Source organism: Urocampus carinirostris, chromosome 2 (genome assembly GCF_059441175.1).
Source record: "Urocampus carinirostris isolate Australia breed hairy pipefish chromosome 2, RoL_Ucar_1.0, whole genome shotgun sequence".
In the NCBI taxonomy this organism is placed as follows: Eukaryota; Metazoa; Chordata; class Actinopteri; order Syngnathiformes; family Syngnathidae; genus Urocampus; species Urocampus carinirostris.
The window spans coordinates 59,666,346-59,681,759 of NC_142350.1; the positions used below are offsets into that span (position 1 = coordinate 59,666,346).

At 41.8% G+C, this 15,414-nt stretch overlaps 1 protein-coding gene across 1 annotated transcript; it reads right to left on the reverse strand.

Moving 5' to 3' along the window:
* Positions 1 to 282: 282 nt before the first annotated feature.
* Positions 283 to 11,597, reverse strand: LOC148372767 (uncharacterized). The gene is made up of 4 exons (XM_088327340.1): positions 11,100 to 11,597; positions 5,172 to 5,226; positions 2,140 to 2,254; positions 283 to 420 (listed from the first exon to the last, which is right to left on the reverse strand). The coding sequence occupies exons 1-4, from the start codon at positions 11,538 to 11,540 to the stop codon at positions 294 to 296; spliced, it is 738 nt and encodes a 245-aa protein (XP_088183466.1). The 5' UTR covers positions 11,541 to 11,597; the 3' UTR covers positions 283 to 293.
* Between the last annotated feature and the right edge of the window lie 3,817 nt (positions 11,598 to 15,414).

Below are 15,414 nucleotides of genomic sequence, written 5' to 3' on the forward strand. Positions count from 1 at the left end.
ATAAGATTTCAAGCAACCGAATACTCGATTACATTCCGTCTTTAGGTGCACATGGACAGATGAAACCGTTGTATTTCTTAATAAACATATCACATGATATAAAGACAGAACATGCAATTTGGCCTCCAATGTGAGACTATTTTATTCATTCCATAAAAATAAATAACATGTTGACATTGGATAGCAAGATCGAACTTGACAACTTCAGTAAGGGTGCAAAATTAGTAAAATAAAAATAAATTGTTTTTTAATGTTGGGTGTCTTTCTGTTCCCTCTTCAAGTGTTCAACGTCCTCAACCCTTTGCTGCTGGATTAGGAGCCTTAGCATTTGGTTGCTCTGCTTTTGGGTCCTCTGCGTTTGGCTTCTGCGTCTTAGGCACTGGGGCATTTGGTTCTTCTGGTTTACTGCTGCACAATCTCCTGCAAAAAAAAATATTAAAAAGAAGTGTTATTACCGTACCGTATTTTGCACCTAAAAGCCTTTATTTTTTTCAAAAGCTGACCATGCGCCTTATACTACAGTGCGCCTTATATATGGATCAATATTAAGTCGCAAAGTCTTGCAACTAAAGCAAGCAGCCGCCGACTAGATTTTCCCCCGAAGGCGAAGTCGTCCGCGGTGTATGCTGGGATTTATATACACCGGCGTTTCATTTCCTAACCAATGTGTCAATCATCATTTGAATCAGTCACTATTGGCTAAAGTTATTCGGAGGTAAAGGGGGTGGATCCTTTTTATCAATTACAGGCTCGCATAGGCTAAAGGGGCGAAACAAAGCCTGCAATTGGCCGAAAAAGATGAATGTGAATCACACGTTGGGTTGCACTACGGCATAGAGAAAACATGTTTTATTATCCTGTATTTGTAAATATTATACTCTCCTGGATTTACTACACTCACGGTTGTAAGAAGACCATGCTTACGTATCATTAATGAACGTGATGGCTGCAAGAGAACTTAGGTGAGCTACTACACAATAGAACAAACCGGACTAGTAGATTAAAGAGAAAGAAAAAGGGAGAGGAAGAAATGAGAGAAAAGAGAGAGGGTGGGACAAAGAAAGAGAGAGAGAGGGGGGGAGAAAGAGAGAAACAGGGAGAAAGAGAAAGAGAGGGAACGTGAGAAAAAAAGAGATAGGAAGAGAAATAGTGAGTTAGGGGGGAGAAAGGGACAGAAATAAATCCAAAGATCAAGAGCGAGAAAGAGAGAAGAGAAAAGAGAAGGGGAGAAAGAGAGAAAGGGAAAGCGAGAGAGAGAGAGAGAAAGAGAGAAAAGGAAAACAGGAAGAGAGCAAAAGAAGGTAAAAAGATAGAAAAAGACACCAAGAGGATCAAAGAAAGAAAAAAAGAGAGTGAAAGAGAGAGAAAGAGAAGGGGAGCAAAAAAGGGAAAGAGAAAGAAAGAAATCCAAACAGAAAGAGTGAGAAAGAGAGAAGAGAAAAAGAGAAGGTGAGAAAGAGAGAAGGGGAACGCGAGTGTGAGAAGGGGAGAAAGAGGGAAGGGGAAAACAAGTGAGAGAGAGAAAAGAGAAAAAGAAAAATGGAAGAGAGAGCAAAATGAGGTAAAAAGACAGAAAGACACATAGAGGAACAAATAAAGAGAAAAAAAAGACAGAGAGTAAAAGAGAGAGTAACACAAAGTGAGAAAAAGGAAGTAAAAGAGAGAAAGAAATACAAGTACAGCGTCTTTATGAGAGACACCTGGCTTTGGCAACATCAAGTGGACAACCTGCAGCTCATTTTTCTCTTGCGCTTCTCTGAGCGTTGTCTCCCGGGCTGAATTCAATCCCTTAGCAGCCTGATCTGGCATTTTAGAGGCTCAGTTAGCGGAATGAAGAAATTGGGGGGAAAAAAAAGGGTGGTAGATGATTGTCAGTTGAATGGCCTGTGCTTGCATTAGATTCTAATATCACACCCGGAGTGAATGACATCACGATTTTGTTTTTCTTCTCATTTTGAAGGCGATTTGTTAACCACTAGAATTCAACACTTTTTACTGCATAGATAATGCAGAAGGATTTGCATAGCAAGATAGATGACAAAATACTAATCCAAAGCACTGTAATAAGATACAGAAATATTACCAATCTCGGGATTACGGATGGAAAATCCCCAGAGAGAGAGACCGAACAATGCATACCTAGCGGAATCGGCTCCCTTCTTTAAAAAGGAACACAGTGGACTCGGCGCCTGGAGTTCCGTTTTCAGCGATTCCAGTTTGGCAAGCCATGAGTCCTTCTCTTTACTCGTTTCGCCTGAAAGTCAGACAAAGACATTTCAACCGGCAACGACAACAAACCTCGTTTTCTGTGAGTGATTGGCAGCAAAAACTCGGCAGAGATAATATCGGAGCCATAACAGAGGCTGGATGGTGCCCGTGTTGTTAGTATAGTGGTGCAAACGTTAACATACCTGTCAACAATGTTCCCTCTAAATTTTCCAGGGGTCTGAGCGTTCACACAAAGTCGGTGAGCAACGCTTGAAACAGCAGTGAGCGACAGCAACCCCAAGTGTGGCAACTAAATCATGATCAAACATGTCCGAAACTTGACATCACGTTACATTTTGCTGAGTTTCAGCCAATGCAAAATTATTTTTCACTTTCGAATGAATTGACTCATGTACGGTTGCAAAGGTTGTACGGCCTACAAACGTCATTTTTTTTTACAATTCTTTCACAGTTCCATTTTTTTATTCCTGGTATCTTTTGTCGCATAATACTAACATTTTTGGGGGCTTATTTAGTCGGTTATAAAATACAGAACTGTACTTAATCACATTTTTTTGTGGAAGTACAATGTTGGCAACAAGATTGACTTGATATAATTGAAAATTATTGGAATGCAACACAAATTTTTCTTCTTTTTCCCCTGTTTTAATTCCTTTAAAAAAAATCTCATTGTGTTTATTTTTTCCTAGCTTTTTTTCGTTTTGTCCTCTATTTACTTTTTTCCTTTGTTTCTTTCTTTTCTTTTTTTCTGGCTTTTTTTCTGAATTTCTCCTTTTTTCTCTTCCTTTTGTTTCTTTTTTTTCTCAGCTTTACACTACTTTTTCATTTTGGTATTTTTTTTCTTTTTTGTTCTCTTCCCCCTTCCTTTAAGTCATTTTGTGCATAATTTTACATAATATTTGGTCATATAGGGATGAAAGAAGAAAAACAACCTGAAAAGCCGTTTAGGACCCGAAAGAGCCGGTTCATTTTAGTGAGCCGAGCCGAAGAAGCCGGTTCTCGAAAAACTCTACTGACTTTACTCAACTTCGTTCTACTTCGACCTTGACTTCAAAATACCGCATTTAGAACACAACGTCATGCACTGTAACTTTGACTTAATCCGCTTCTTAATTAGCAATTTCGAGCCCTGATTTTTGTGAGCTGGCTAGATTTTCTTGTGCACATAAAAGCTCTGGGTAGTGCGCAATTGCGCACGCGCGCAGCTTAGAGGGAACACTGATCGGGACATTGCTATGAGTTAGATTTTGTATTGTGTGCACCTTATTCTGAGGACAGGACACTACTGTAGTGCTTCTTTCCGCCGCTACTGGCATGTGGTGGCGCTCTGAGAGCTCACCTAGCATCCACCCAGAAGAAGAAATCCGGCTTCCTCTTCTTAGTTCGTATGTGAACATTCTATACTGCATCTCTAGCGCACTACGAACTTTGACAGTTTTATTGTTTAATATCTCGTGCATCCATTTAATATGGTTGGTGTAAAGTGTAAAGAAGAGACAGGCCGTTTCTTTCGAAACGAAAGTGGAATAAGAAAGCTTGATGCGGTTGAGAAAACGGTTGGATCGCTTTTTTTCGGCCACTTTCTACCACGGAGGAGGAAGTCGCCTATCTCTTGAAGCTCATCTTTCAAAAGTAGGTTAAACTCAACTTTATCTTTATAGAGCATATTACTCTATGAAATATCTATTTTACAATACAAAACAATACAGGTGACTTATACAAGCCTTAAACATACTTATATAAACCTTAAACATACAAAATATAGCACTGAAGCAGCTTACGAACAAATTCAATTTACGAACGATCGTCTTGTTCATAAGTAGGGCAGCGTCCGTGTCGTGCCGAAAAATGAGTGCGCCTCCAGTAGTGTTAAATTCTAAAATACAGTGGAACCTCGGTTTTCGAACGCCTCTCAGTTCAAACTAATCGGTTTTCGACCAAAAATGTTGAGAAATTCTTGCTTCGCTGTTCGGTCAAAAATTCGGAGTTTGAACGCCGGTAATGCGTGAGTGCGTACGCTAAAGTGCCATGCTGAGCGGTGTACGGATGTAGATCGCCCCTACCCCTCGTGACCAACTGTTATCACGTGCGCACTTGCCTCTTTTTGCTTTCGCTTTTTATATCGGTGAACGGAGTGTTTTAGCCCCTAACTATGCCTCTGAAGAAGGTTGGTGCAAGCAGGACAGGTGAAAAAAGAAAAGTTGTTCGTACAACTATTGCCTTTAAGAAAGACATAATAGCTAAATATGAAAGAGGTGTGTGAGTTTCCGATCTTGCTAGCGAATACAGCATGCGCCTTCTGCTGACCACCACAAAGGTAAGAAATCCTATTCATAATTCTTTTCTTTATCTTTTTTTTTGTACACGTTTGTGTTGGCGTAATCTTTCGTACGGAAGATTACGATAATGCGAACGTACAATTAGCCTGGGTTAGCTTTATGATTCGAGGTAAACATTCAGGCTGTTGGAACTGAGCCCAAAATTCAGGGTGTTGGAACGGAGCCCCCTTTCCAATGAAGCGCTAGCCACTTGTGGTGCTAAATGACTTGTAAACGACCTGATTTTTTTTATTTTTACACGTTCATGTTAGCTTAATCTTTCGTACGGAAGATTACGATAACGCGAACGTACGATTAGCCTGGGTTAGCTTCATGTTTACATTAAACATTCATGGTAAACATTCAGGGTGTTGGAACGGATTAAAACGATTTACATTATTTTTAATGGGGAAAATGATTTCGGTGATCGAACAAATCGGTTTTCGAACAGGGTTCTGGAACGGATTATGGTCGAGAACCGAGGTTCCACTGTAGAACAAACTATGGACACTGCGCCCTTTCACACAGTGCGCCTTTATGGGCGTGAAAATACAGTCACAACTGAAAAAGCTGCCTTGATTAGCTTTGATGTGGCTTTTTTGCAAGCATGGACAATTTCATTACCTTCCAGATTCCGGCGATTTCCTTCTATATCAGCGATCTCCTTGTTTACCGATTTCTGCGGCAAAGGAAAAACAAAGTCAGCGACATTGTTTATCCGATTTCGATCTGTGGTTACGCAACACACCCATGCAGAACCCACAGTAAAATTTCCCACACCTCTTTATCGCAAGATGATCAAGGACAAAAGACACATTGTCAACATGTCAAAACCTTTTATTCTTGGTAACTGCTCAAAATTGTTCAACGGGGATGGTTTGCTCACGCTTACTTGGACATAATGGTAATATTGTTGCAGTATATGAAAATTTTTTTGAACTCTCCAATGGAAATACTGATTTCAGATTCAATCTCATCTCATTAGCTGCACCGCTTATCCTCAGTAGGGTCGCGGGGGTGCTGGAGCCCGTCCCAGCAATCATCGGGCAGTGGGCAGGGGACACCCTGAACTGGTTGCCAGCCAATCGCAGGGCACACGGGGACAGACAACTCACTCGCTCATTCGCACCTAGGGACAATTAGGACCGGCCAATTCACCTGAAATGCATGTTTTTGGAATGTGGGAGGAAACCGGAGTGCCCGGAGGAAACCCACGCAAGCACGGGGAGAACATACAAACTCCGCACAGGAAGTCTGGAGCTGGATTTGAACCCACGCAGGAGGTTCCCATGACATGAACTGTGCCGCACATGCGCTAACCACTGCGCCGCCGTGCTGCCCCGATTTCAGATTAAATTATTAATCCAATTCAAGGGACCTCATTACTCACAATTCATATGGCTATAGCTAGTTTTTAAATCTCGTAATGGTCTTAGACCGACACCACGGCAGCGCAGTGGTTAGAGCGTGTGTGGCACAGTTCTGAGGTCATGAGATCGAACCTTCCTGTGTGAAGTTTGCATGTTCTCCCAGTGCTTGAGGGGGTTTCCTCCGGGCACTCCGGTTTCCTCCCACATTCCAAAAACATCCATGTCAGGTTAATAGGCTGGTCCAAATTGTTCCTAGGTGTGAATGAGTGGTTTGTCTCTGTGTGCCCTGCGACTGGCTGGCAACCGTTTTAGGGTGTCCCCTGCCCACTGCTTGAAGATAGCTGGGATGGGCTCCAGCACCCCCGCGACCCTACTGTGGATAAGCGGTGCAGATAATGGATGGTCTTTGATGGTCCAATCCATTTCATTTGCTTTTATTATATCGGCCCTCACAGTCCCTGAGGTCCTCTGGCAGAGGTTTGTTGACTGTTCCTAGGGTGAGGACCAAAACCTATGGTCAGCCACTTCGGTCCTCACCTATAGAACGGTCTGCCGGAGGACATCAGGTCTGCTGGGCTCATGACCCACTTTTTAAATGTGGCTTTTAACTGACTATAGTTTTGATTTGTTTAACTTCTTGACATATTTTACTTTTTAATTAACATTCTTCTGTTCATGCCCTGCGACTGGCTGGCAACCAGTTCAGGGTGTCCCCTGCCCACTGCCCGAAGATGGCTGGGATGGGCTCCAGCACCCCCGCGACCCTACTGAGGATAAGCGGTGCAGATAATGGATGGATGGATGGATTTTTCTGTTCAATTCTGCAGTTGTTTTCAATTCTAACTTTATATTTCAGTGTTTCCTCATTTGGGGGCCCCCCGCCCTAGTAGGGTGTGGATCAATGGCTGAAAATCCTGAGGGCATCTGTTGCTGTTATATTTTGTAAAGCGTATTTTGTAAACTCTTAACAGTTTTTCTTTTAGATAAGCTCCGTTTTGTTCATATTACATAATAATGCAGTTCAACACACTGCTGTTCAAATAATAGTTATGATCCCATATCAACTTTGTATTGCAAAGATTATCGATACTCGCAGAACGAAAAGGGAAGATAGATGTAAAATCTAGATCTTGCGACAAATTTGGGCACGGGGGCTTTGTTAAAAAAAAACGTAAGTAATTCCTCGTTTTTCCACTGTGATTACGTTCCAAAACGCACACATGATAGGGGAAATCTGTGAAGTACCGTATTTTCCGCACTATATGGCGCACCTAAAAGCCTTTATTTTTTTCAAAAGCTGACCATGCGCCTTATAATACAGTGCGCCTTATTTATGGATCAATATGAAGTCGCAAAGTCTTCCAAATAATGCAGCAGCCGCCGACTCGATTTTCCCCCGAACGCCAAGTAGTCCGCGGTGTATGCTGGGATTGATTTACCGGCGTTTCATTGGCTAACCAATGTGTCAATCATCCTTTGAATCGATCACTATTGGCTAAAGTTATTCGGAGGTAAAGGGGGCGGATCCTTTTTATCATTTACAGGCTGGCATAGGCTAAAGCGGCAAAACAAAGCCTGCAATTGGCCGAAAAAGATGAATGTGAATAGCACGTTGGGTTAATGGCATAGAGAAAGCATTTTTTACTATTCTGTATTTGTAAATATTTTATTCTCCTGGATTTACTACACTCACGGATATAAGAGGACCATGGTTGCACATTATTATTGAACACAACGACTTCGGTGAGCTACTCCGGCTATATATTTTCCCTGTATCTTGTTTCAGACTGAACTCGATGTTTCTGTGATAAGCGGTGCAGATGATGGATGGAATGGAGTGTCTATTTTTAAATTAAACTCAATTCCAAGTGTTTATTGTCACATGCACAGTAAAGTTGCGAGCGAAAAATAAAATAGAAACTAAGGAGTGGTTGGCATTTCTTGAATCCCAAGACTTTAACCTTCCAAATGATATTTGGAACGATGCATTTGAGTGACATCGTACGGACACCGCATCTGCACGTGTCTACGACACGTATTTGCTTCTTTGCAAGCTTTGGGAATGTTAAGGGGGTAATAAGTTGGACTGAACTATCTGACTGTTTTGTCCACATTCCCATTGTAGCGCCTTATAATCCGGTGCGTCTTATGTATGTCAAATATAGGACCAAAAACTATTTTTTCGGGGCGCGCCCTATAACCCGGTGCGCCTCATAGTGCGGAAAATACGGTACAAAGATTTGTTGTTTACAATAAATACACAATGAAGTCCTATACATCACATATTTCAAAGTTAAGGCCCGTGGGGCAGATTTGGCCCGCAAGAAAGTTTTCTACGGCCCGAGATGATCTTGATCCATTAGTAAATCATACATCTGGAATCAATGTTTTTTCCCCCACTTCCACGAAGATAATGTTCATGGTTAAATCTGTTTTACACTTAATGTTATTGTATTTGAATCTCATATTTTTAAATTATTTAATTGAATATTGGAGAACTTCTATTTATTTTATTTGAAACTCTTGCTAATTTAGCTATTATAGGCGAGTTATGGTGCCTGAATTATACAGGATAAAAGATTACAAAACAAGTTAAAAATCCGAACAAGAAAAAAAATCTCACACAAAAAATGACATTTCAGGCATGCAATTACATAGCTGACATCCAATAATTAAAGAAAGTTTTAAAATATTTATGAAAACATTCTTAAAATTATATATTTAAAATTGAAATAACTCATGAGAGTTTAATGTAAGTGCATCCCACACAATGGATGGATTAACGTATTACTTTTTTATTTTCAAACAAATTCTTAAAGGGACAGTGTGTAATATTTGAACATTACATGTCGCTAGATTGTGTAGATCAACCTAACACGTTTGATAAAAGGCACAAGGGAGAATACAAACTACAGATTTTCTAATTCACCAGGCTTATGCAAAGTTTTGGTTTTTCAGGTACCCGTAGCAGCAAGATGGTGGACAATCATGTCGGCTCCCTCTAGATGAGCCTCATGTTATGTCATTGTTGTGAGATACTGAGTTGCTCAACATGAATGAGGTTTATTATAAAAAAAGTTCAAAAATTAAGTAGCTAATTAAGTAGAATAATACATATTCTTATTCAAATAATTAATATATTTTCTGCATTAAATTATTGTTGGTAATATACTGATTAAAGGGATAACCACAAACCTGTCTTTTTTCATTTTCTCCTTTTATAATTCCTTTTTTTCTTAACTTCTATATACAACATAATAATTTGTAATATAATGCATCAAAGCAAGTGAGCCGATTGAGAGCCGACTCTCTTTAATGAGTTGAGCCAAAAAAGCTGGTTCTCCAAAAAGAGACGGACTTCCTTTTACTACACAACTACCACATGAAATGAAAATGAAATGATCTGCATTTATATAGCGCTTTTCAAGTCAAGACTTCCCAAAGCGCTTTACATTGTGCTTCACATTTCCCAACAGCGACCGTGCAGCCATGTAAGGCGCTAACCTGCTTATTGGGGGTATTAGGGGTTCCGTGTCTACACAAAGACACTTCAACATGTAACTCTCGGGATTCGAACTGCGATCGCTTGATCCCAAGACGAGCGCTCTACCTCCTGAGCCACTGCCGCCCACATGATATCCGATGTTGAATGATGCATGATGGGAAATCCCAGGGCGGCAGACGCATGCGCACAGTAGCATCAAACCGCTCGCTTCGTTTGCAACGAAAAAACCCGATACCGACAGGGTTGGGTAGGGTTACTTTAACTTGAATACTTTCAATTACTTTTGGATTACTCCAACACCAAATATGCTAATAAAAGACAAAAGAAACTAAATCTGAATAAAATGATGACTCACAACACGTGGTAAGCTTTCTCTCCTGGCTTTGATCTCTGGCAAAACGAACATAAAATGCGACAGAAACAAAATGAAAATAAATCCAAACAGCTTGCCAACATCATTTTTGCCGTTCCATGTATTCCGTTGCTCCCCAAGCGAGCACAAAATTTAGTCATTTTATTCATATTTAGTTTATTTTGTCTTTTATTAGCTTATTTGGTATTGGAGTTATCCAAAAGTAATTGAAAGTAATCCAGTTAAAGTAACCCTACCCAACCCTGATTGTATACAACAAGATCATTCTCAGCACTCCAGGTTAAACACGGGATGAAATTCTTAATCCAGTTAAAGTAACCCTACCCAACCCTGGATACCGAGATAGAGGCTACCGCGGCGAACTCGTTTGATTTTGATTGATTAGCCGTTTCGTGATAGTCGGTGTATACCGGATGGTACCCATCATTGACAAATATGCGTTTTTCCGTACTGATTTTCTTGTACGTCGTGCACGTCTTAAAATACATAATAAATGTACTTTGTACGGCAAAAACGTACAGGTTTGAACAAATGTATTGACACAAATAACAGAAAACAAACAGTGTGAGGTTTGAACAACCCCTCTTGACAATCTCAACAGCAATCAAGCACATTCCCAATATTATATTCCAATATGACGTTTAACAGCAAACACAATGTGAGGTTTGAACAACCCGGTATTTTTTATTTTTTTTTAAACACAGGTTTGTCTTTTATTCGCGCCTCTTTTCTGTTGCCGTTTCGTCATCTCTTCGTGTTTCTCCGCGTATCTTCGTACCTTTTCGTCTCTTCTTCGTGTCTCTCCGTGTCTTTTCGTGTCTCATCCGTGTCCCGGAGTCTCACTATTATTTTTTTTGTTTTTTTTGTTTTGAACAAATTTATTGACACTAATAACAGAAAAACAATCATGACAATCTCAACAGCAATTAAGCACATTCACAATATTATATTTCAATATGACTTTTTTAACAGCAACCACAATGTGAGGTTTGAACAACCCTTCTCGAAAATCTTAATAGCAATCAAGCATATTCACAATTTCATTATATAACATCTTTGTTAGTGTCAATAGATCCGTCCAGGCCAAAGTCGATTATTTTTTGGTCTTTTTTGGTCTGAACAAATTTATTGACACTAAAAACAGAAAACAATCATGAGGATTGAACTGCAAAATACTGTGATTAGGTTTAGAAAGCACTTTCCTACGCCTGGGGGTATTAATACCGCTTCAAAGCGTCATCCGAGACTAATTATGACGTGTCACAATCGAAATAACAATCGTAAGCGTCCTAATTGTTTCTTACCACGGATCCCTGGCACGCTTCCACTTCTTTCTTCTTCTTCCCCGCTTTCTGTTCCCACGACGCCGCGTCAGTCTGCAGCGTTTTCACCTCCTTTTGGCCATTCTCGATTTTATTCTCCACGGAGATCTTTTCCGTTTGGTGGTCCCCCAACACGTCGAGGGTCACTTGCAGTTTCATCCGCTCGAATTTGTTCCTTTTGTCCTCTTTGTCGTGCTCTTGTCTGCGGGTTTTGATGACCACCACCAAGGCCACGGTCAACGCAATGGTTAATGGCAGCAACAGTTGAAACTTCATCCTCTTCGCACCCCGACGCCTCGTTTCTTTAACTGAACAGCATAGCACCGCGTTGCTAGTTTTCGGGTTCCTTTTCAGCTTTGTCGGATGGAAAATGTATTTATTTCGATAAAAGGCGACCGCTGGAGCACCGAGTGTGACGTTCATCAACGAGGTGTTCGGGTCTGCCGTAAACACGCCCAGGTGTGACGTAAAACACGCCCTTACCTGCTGGCTCTATTTCCTTGTCATGTATTCGTTTGAGGGACTTATCAACGTGTTGTGTTTAGTCTATCGTGTTTTATATTTCACTCTAGTCTTGTTATTTACATATTCTTTCTTTTCAAACCACAGTAATCCCTCAGTTATCGCGGTCAATGGGGACCAAAACCACCCGCGAAAAGTGAAAATCCGCGAAGTAGCGACGCCCCTTCAAAAACGCTTAAAAAAAATAATATATATATATATGCAGCACGGCGGCGCAGTGGTTAGCGCATGTGCGGCACAGTTCATGTCATGGGAACCTCCTGCGTGGGTTCAAATCCAGCTCCAGACTTCCTGTGCGGAGTTTGTATGTTCTCCCCGTGCTTGCGTGGGTTTCCTCCGGGCACTCTGGTTTCCTCCCACGTTCCGAAAACATGCATTTCAGGTGAATTGGCCGGTCCAAATTGTCCCTAGGTGTGAATGAGCGAGTGAGTTGTCTGTCCCCGTGTGCCCTGCGATTGGCTGGCAACCAGTTCAGGGTGTCCCCTGCCCACTGCCCGATGATTGCTGGGATGGGCTCCAGCACCCCCGCGACCCTACTGAGTATAAGCGGTGCAGCTGATGAGATGAGATATATATATATATATATATATATATATATATATATATTTAATAAAAAAAAATTTTTAATTTTATTATTTTTTAGACCAGCGAAGCTCTGAACCCGTGAACGTGGAACCGCGAAGTAGCGAAGTCCCACTGTATTCTATATAATTGCTTTGTATTATACACTACAGTATTTTTATTTCTCTATTCTTTTATATCAATTGTATTATCATTATTGAGAGTTCGAGTGTCAAATGATTTCTTGTAAATATCATGTTTATGGTTTATACTGACTGAATACAAATACATACAATAAAATACTATACAATATTTGTATTTTGTTCTCAGGGTGTTTTTTGTTTTGTTTTGTTTGTATTAGTTTTTTGAAGTGCTGGGCGCATTACTGATATCCAGTAATTGGGTACAGTTATACTTTCTTCATTTTAAAAGTACTTCCTTTACCCTCGGATTACTGACACCCAAATGTAACGTGTTACTCAGAAAGTACCTAACAAGTTACAAATTACCTTGCATACCGTAATGGGACAGAAGCCGACCCCTAAAACTACTTTACAATAGCCACGTAATAAATAGTTCATAGTTCTTGGTTTGTGCAATCTCGAGAGCTTGCAAACAAACACTTAGCCGAGACACTCCATGTCCATGTTGTCCCTGGAGTTCAAACCACTCGAAGATCCTCTCCATTTCCGGGTACTGTCCAAGACGTTTTCTTTTTTTCTTCACGCATTGTCATGGTTGCCGTGGCGCCCAATTGGCCGCGCCCGTGTGTGTCACGGTTGCCATGGTGCCCAATTGGCCCCGCCCGTGTGTGTCACGGTTGCCATGGTGCCCAATTGGCCCCGCCCGTGGGCCGTCAGCTGCGGCTCGTTGAGAGAATGGCTTTCTGTCCATATAAAGTTCAGCACTCTCTTGCTTCGGGTGTCAGCCCGTCAAACGAACTTCTGCCCCACAAGACATGGGTTCTAACTTGGTCCTATCTTCAGTCCAGTATTGTTCCCGTTTATTTTTGTCCTGTTTAATTTCGGGTTCCAGTTTTGTTTCCGTCTATTTTGGTCGCGTTTGTCATTTTCTCCAGTTTTCGTGCCCGTCTAGTTTCTCCTGTTAGTTTATCGATATCCTGATTTGTCGTCAGTCTTGTCTGTCCCTTCCTGTCCGGTATCGACCCCATCTGTCCGATATCGACCCGGGCAATTGGAATCGGTCTCGTCGGTCTCTGGCTTCCTGTCCTTCCACGCCAGACCGGCTTCCTAACGTGCATGACTCCCCGTTTCCCATCAAATTAAGGCTTGTGTGAGAACGTCACGCGATTGGGTCCTGTATCTGTTCTGGTTCTGACAGGCATGGTGTACAAAAAATCATTCTACAAATAAAAACACCAAAATTCAACACACTTTTACTGTAAATTCTGTGCTCAGGTTTGCCCAATTTATTTCCCATTGGTTCGTTCCTGTGCAAATGGCTACTAATGGCTATATTTGGAGTTTTCTGAGGGGATAAGTAATTTTACACTGCTATATAAGCTTTACACAGACTACTTTTCATTGTGTCGAAGTGATATTTCTTTAGTGTTGTTCGATTAAGCATAAAAATGAAATATCTGCCGAAATGTGAGGGGTGTGCTTACTTTTGTGACATTGAAACAAAGGGCCTTTTAAAAACCTTTTCCAATGTCATCTTCCACTATCAGTAGAGGACCAGTAGCATGTTAAGAGCTGTTTTATGGGTGGCTGATTCACGGCCGTAAACATTTACAGGGGTTTTAGCATTTAATGACAGATCTGCATACAATATTTTGAAGTCACTCGTGGCACAGATTTCTCTTGTTTTCATAAAATATCTCATCTCATCTCATCAGCTGCACCGCTTATCCTCAGTAGGGTCGCGGGGGTGCTGGAGCCCATCCCAGCAATCATCGGGCAGTGGGCAGGGGACACCCTGAACTGGTTGCCAGCCAATTGCAGGGCACACGGGGACAGACAACTCATTCGCTCATTCACACCTAGGGACAATTTGGACCGGCCAATTCACCTGACATGCATGTTTTTGGAACGTGGGAGGAAACCGGAGTGCCCGGGGGAAACCCACGCGAGCACGGGGAGAACATACAAACTCCGCACAGGAAGTCTGGAGCTGGATTTGAACCCACACAGGAGGTTCCCAAGACCTTAGAACTGCAGCACACGCGCTAACCACTGCGCCCCCGTGGTTAGGTTCCCTTTCTCTTTCTTTTTCTTTCTCTTTCTTTTTCTCTCTCTCTCTTTTTCTCTCCTTTTTTCTCTCTTCTTTTCTCTCTTTCTCTCTCTCTCTCTTTCTCTTTTTCTCTTTCTCTCTCTCTATCTCTCTCTCTTTCTCTTTCTCTTTCTCTCTCTCTTTCTTTTTCTTTTTCTTTCACCCTCTCATTTTCCACCTGAAATGCATATCTTTGGATAGTGGGAGGAAACCGGAGTGCCTGGAGGAAACCCACGCAAGCACGGGGAGAACATACAAACTCCGCACAGGAAGTCTGGAGCTGGATTTGAACCCACGCAGGAGGTTCCCATGACATGAACTGTGCCGCACATGCGCTAACCACTGCATCGCCGTGCTACCTCATAAAATATCATTCTTATTATTATTTTTATGTTGCTTAAGCAGCTCTAACATTCATTCTCTCACTTTGATGGTGGGGTGCATAGTTTGAGGTGTCCTTCAAAAGTTTCAAATTAAATATGTTCTCTGTAAAATAATAATAATAATAATAATAATAATTTCCTTGTATTGTCATTCTGTGTAACAATGTACACAGAACGAAATGTCGATTGCACCTGACCCGTTGTAGCGAGCCGATGCAGCCGCAGCCAACAGAGGGCGCCGCCGACCACTTTTTAAGTCTTAGGAATGACTGTGTTAGGCCAGCACGGCGGCGCAGTGGTTAGCGCTTGTGCGGCACAGTTCATGTCATGGGAACCTGTCCAGGGTTCAAATCCAGCTCCGGACTTCCTGTGCGGAGTTTGTATGTTCTCCCCGTGCTTGCGTGGGTTTCCTCCGGGCACCCCGGTTTCCTCCCACGTTCCAAAAACATGCATTTCAGGTGAATTGGCCGGTCCAAATTGTCCCTAGGTGCGAATGAGCGAATGAGTTGTCTGTCCCTGTGTGCCCTGCGATTGGCTGGCAACCAGTTCAGGGTGTCCCCTGCCCACTGCCCGGAGATGGCTGGGATGGGCTCCAGCCC

Coding starts and splice junctions, on each gene's coding strand:
- LOC148372767 (XM_088327340.1), bottom strand. CDS start 11,540: ATGAACGTCACACTCGGTGCTCCAGCGGTCGCCTTTTATCGAAATAAA. Junction 5,227..11,099: donor AAGCGTGCCAGGGATCCGTG/GTAAGAAACAAT, acceptor CCTTTGCCGCAG/AAATCGGTAAACAAGGAGAT. Junction 421..2,139: donor AAGGGAGCCGATTCCGCTAG/GTATGCATTGTT, acceptor TTTTTTTTGCAG/GAGATTGTGCAGCAGTAAAC.